At 50.5% G+C, this 4,266-nt stretch overlaps 1 protein-coding gene across 1 annotated transcript; it reads right to left on the minus strand.

Annotated features, from left to right (window-relative positions):
- Positions 1–1,513: 1,513 nt before the first annotated feature.
- BBA_09533 (transposase-like protein) lies at positions 1,514–3,860 on the minus strand (the record flags this gene model as incomplete). Its single annotated transcript, XM_008604630.1, has 3 exons — positions 1,514–1,935; positions 1,983–3,229; positions 3,286–3,860. 3 exons carry the CDS (start codon positions 3,858–3,860, stop codon positions 1,514–1,516), a joined length of 2,244 nt encoding a protein of 747 aa, XP_008602852.1.
- Between the last annotated feature and the right edge of the window lie 406 nt (positions 3,861–4,266).

Below are 4,266 nucleotides of genomic sequence, written 5' to 3' on the forward strand. Positions count from 1 at the left end.
TAACGCATGTGCGGGCAGGATCAACCGCAGATTTCTATTCTCTACCAGGAAGGGCGTTCATTTACGAGAATAAATGGCTAAGTTGTGCGAGACTTCAATGCTTTTGTTGCGATGGCCAAAAGGCTGTCTGATGATCGCACAATGACGACAGTGACACTCAATGGATGTGAGGATGTCTATATTCTGCAATCCAACTCATTAACAAGGAGCACCATTCGTTCGTGGAGTGGATTTTCAACGGCGTTTGTCTAGAAAATATGATATTTCGATTAGCATGCTAGCAGCCACTGAAGTATCTCTTCCCGCAGTAGCACATGAGAGACGGACGATGGCCAGCGCGTGGAAGGCTAAATTGTCCGCGGCCTGGCTATCCTCTGACCGTGCTGCCGCAGCCCATTACGTTTGCAGGTTCCATAGAATAATGACCATTCTTTCTAGCCAAAATAAGAGCTGTCAATGTCTTTGAACTGATGTCTACTGACAAATCAAAAAACCGGGCCACTGGCACTGCCAGGGAGCCGTGAGAGCGCTCCAGAGCGCTGTCGCCGCCCTTGTTGTTGTATCTTTGACTCGTGCCACGCCCCCACACACAGAGTACACTAAAACTTGAGAAGATCTTCGTAGAGTGGCTGCAACTCCATTCTTGCGAGACATGCAATTTGTTGATCACATTCAAAGCTTTTTAGCAAGGTTTGTTAAGGTCGCTTTGCCTCTACGTCCGTCCAGCTGCGACGAAACTGGCAAGCCTAGACCGGGAATGACACAATTTTGATTGCTGAAAGTGTATTGGATGGAGGGGTGAGCAAGAGTATGTCTTTTCCCAATGTTTGTCTGACTCTTTGCAGACTGACAATACCGCTTAGTCCGTTCTGTTTCTGCTATCATCAAAAGTTCAGATCGCTATTTGTTCAACATGAAGCTGCTGTACAGTTATACCTAGAGCTAGGGAGGAAAGAAGAAAGGAATCATGGTGGGAATTGGGCCGTGTATCCGACTTCTCGAGTGGCTAGCCGCTCTCCCAGCAAATCCACTCCGATGGGCTATCACGTAAACACGAGAATAAAGTTTCGGCACTGGAAGCTGCAGTGGCAGGGCCGATGTTGTGTGGTATTGCGATGTGATTCATAGAAAGCTCATATAGTTTTGAACAGGTTGCAGCCCTTGCGAAGTGACGTAGCATGACATGCATAGGACTGGATGGCAACCCTACGAAGCACCAAGAAGCAAGACGTACCTCCGGTATGACGGCGTCTTTACCAGAGAATGACCCAATGCCTCGCCAGTTTGCCCCCGCGCGGCAGCTGATAGGCTGTCTCGTCCATCGGTCCAAGTGACCAGGCTGGCGCATGAATCATTATCAATCATTATCACCTAGATAATGAGAGGAAATGATTGATGAATAAGCGACGCAGTAATGATAATGATCATTGTAGGACTGAGAATGAAATGATAATGATTTAATGATTGAAGGTCCACAATGACCAGGTCGTGCCCCAGGTGGGCGCCTGTCGTATTACGTCTCGTTGAACTCCACTTCCACCAGGTCCTTCAGCAGCCCATCGTAATCATCCAATAGTCCTGCCCGTAGCCATGATCGTACGGTTTGTGTGATAGCGATTGTTTCGGCTTGTAATCGACAGCGTTTCGCCGAGACCATGTTGCCACACGAGGAAAAGACCCTCTCGCATTCAGCGGCCATGGGCGGCACGGAGAGTATGTCTATGGCCATACGCGTAAGGCGAGGATAGTCAAATCTTTTGTTGAACCAATATAAGAATGGATCGCAGTCCTTCTCAACAGGATCCGCTAGGTGGAGCCACCGATCAAGCTCATCACCAGTGCTTTCCCGAGAAATTTCCATCGCCGTCGATTTGAAGCTGTCCAAGTACGAAGAGAAGGTATCCACTGCCTCTTCTGCCTCCTTGGCTCGCTTTACTGGCCGCACATCGTCGAACGGGTTCCGTTCGAACTGAACAGGCAACTTTTGTACTCCTGCCAGATGTCGCTGAGAAGCTGTTGTGCTTTCTCAATCCACTCTGGTCTCTCGCGATACGCTCGACGGAGGAAGTCCCAACGAATCGCCGGGTGCAGAACAGTTGCGGCGTAATAGGCAGGTGATTGGTCAATAGTGCTATAGTACTTGTTCAGTTTGGCCCACGCAAGGTTGATGTTTGTCCTGAAGTGGGCAGGCTCGGGCGTACGGTCTGCGTCAAGCTTTGCCTCTTCCAAATGGCCGATTGACAACTCGTACGCAGGGCAGATGTCCTGCATCAGCCCGTACGCGGCTTCCTTTCCCCCTTTCCGGATTCTTTGTTTCCCATCCCCTTCCAGGTCCTTGACGCAGGCTTCGAATTGTCGCAATATGCTGTGGTAGTACCCGATAGTCTTCCAATCGTCCTCGGTAAGCAAGCCATCGGCTTCGAGACACGGGGGCAACGAATGTTGGCGGGATCCCTTCCTCCTTGGCTTGGAAGCTTCATACTGGATGTCCGAGATTATGACCTCGATACAAGGACGTAGCTGAAGCGCACGGCCCATCATATAGTACTGAGAAAGCCACCTGGTATTGTTGTCCACGACGACGTCCAGTGAGCCTGGCCATTTTTTGTCCGTGTCCTGCCGTTGGACATCCCGTAGCATCTCTGTCACTCTGTTTGAGCGGTTTCTCCACACCACCAGGCTGTGCAGCTTTCCAATTGGGCCGCGCTTTGCCCACATTTCAAGTGCATCGGTGTCAAGATCATACTCAATCGCGCCGTCCGCGTCGTCTTTACCCAGAAGCATAGCCCTGGCTACCAAATGAATGACATGGCCAAAGCAGCGGATCCGCCTTGACATGACGTTGGTCCACTGAAAATGCTGCGCCAAGTGAACCATCGGTTTGCCATTATTGGAGGCATTGTCGAGTGTGAAGTAGCCGATCTTCTCTTTGCCGAGCTCGAACGCCTCGATGATGTCACGGACACTGTCGGCAATATTTTCGCCGGTATGGCGGTCCGTAAGATTGGGTAGCCCAAGAACGATCTTACGCGGCCGAAAGCTCTGGTCCAAGAAAAACGCCACGACTCCGAACAATGGGTGCCGATTTCGCGAAGTCCAGCCATCGAACGCTATGTGGACGGCGCTAGGACTCTGTCGCAGAGCTCTGACGATGTGAAGGCGAAAGAAATGATACTCATCTGCTACTCGTCGTCGAATCGCATCCTGAGAAATATGGGCATTGGTCGCACTGATGATAGGATTCAGGTAGTCGAGGAGATCGCGAAAAGTGTCGCTCTCAGATACTCGGAAGGATTGGTTGGTCTCCACAATCCATCGCACCAGTTGCGCTGGAACACCGCCTTATCGAACTGCTTCTTGAGCCTATTGCGAAACTGGAAATCTACGTCTGGCGTCTCGGTGCTTGCCAAAGAGAACATCTGGTCGATGGTCCTTTTCCCTAGGCGTGGTTGTAATTTGCCGCCGTGGATGTTGTGCTGATTCCCAAGATGAGACTCAATGTTGAATGTTGCCGACGCAAGATGGGCAGTGATCTTCGGGTCTTTCTTCTTGACACACTCACGGCAAACCCACCTATGTCGAGTCTCATCCTTGATCTCTTGGAGATCATAACCATGCTGCCAGATCCAGGACTCTGGTCGCCCCTTCCGCTCAGATATTGTTAGGTCGGGGGACTGAGACCAAGGAAAGCTTTCCCAGTCATGTGCTGATGTGGATTGACTTGAGCCGGTGCGGGGGCTCGGAGTTACTGGGGAAGCGGCGGCGAATGGTGTTCTGGATTCAGAGCCACGATCCTCGAGGTTCCCCGGAGAAGATGGGACATCCTCCACAGATGGAAATGGGGGCGTCAGGCCTGACATACTGCAGATAATTGACGGGCTATACAACCGTGAATTCGAGTGGGAAAGTTGAATAAAGGGGGCTCCACGAAATAACCAGGTGCCCTTGCCGCGTATGTTTGCTTTTGCGGAGGGCTCTCGTACTCGGCTCGCGCCAGCCCTCTTCAGCCCTGCCAATCATTTCATTATCGTCATTTCATTGCCTTTCCCACAATGCAATGATCATTATGTAGGGTAAGTCGTCAATGAAATGATTGATAGTGATCATTATCAATCATTGCGATTCATTTCAATCATTATTAATGAATGATGCGCCACTCTGGCTTTACCATACAAATTGCCTTAACAAACCGTACGAAATTTTTATCTCCCCACTGTACCCTACAGCAGAGCGTCGGTTTCTTGAGATGCCGGCCGACTGGTCAAT

This window comes from Beauveria bassiana (genome assembly GCF_000280675.1).
Source record: "Beauveria bassiana ARSEF 2860 unplaced genomic scaffold BBA_S00057, whole genome shotgun sequence".
NCBI lineage: Eukaryota > Fungi > Ascomycota > Sordariomycetes > Hypocreales > Cordycipitaceae > Beauveria > Beauveria bassiana.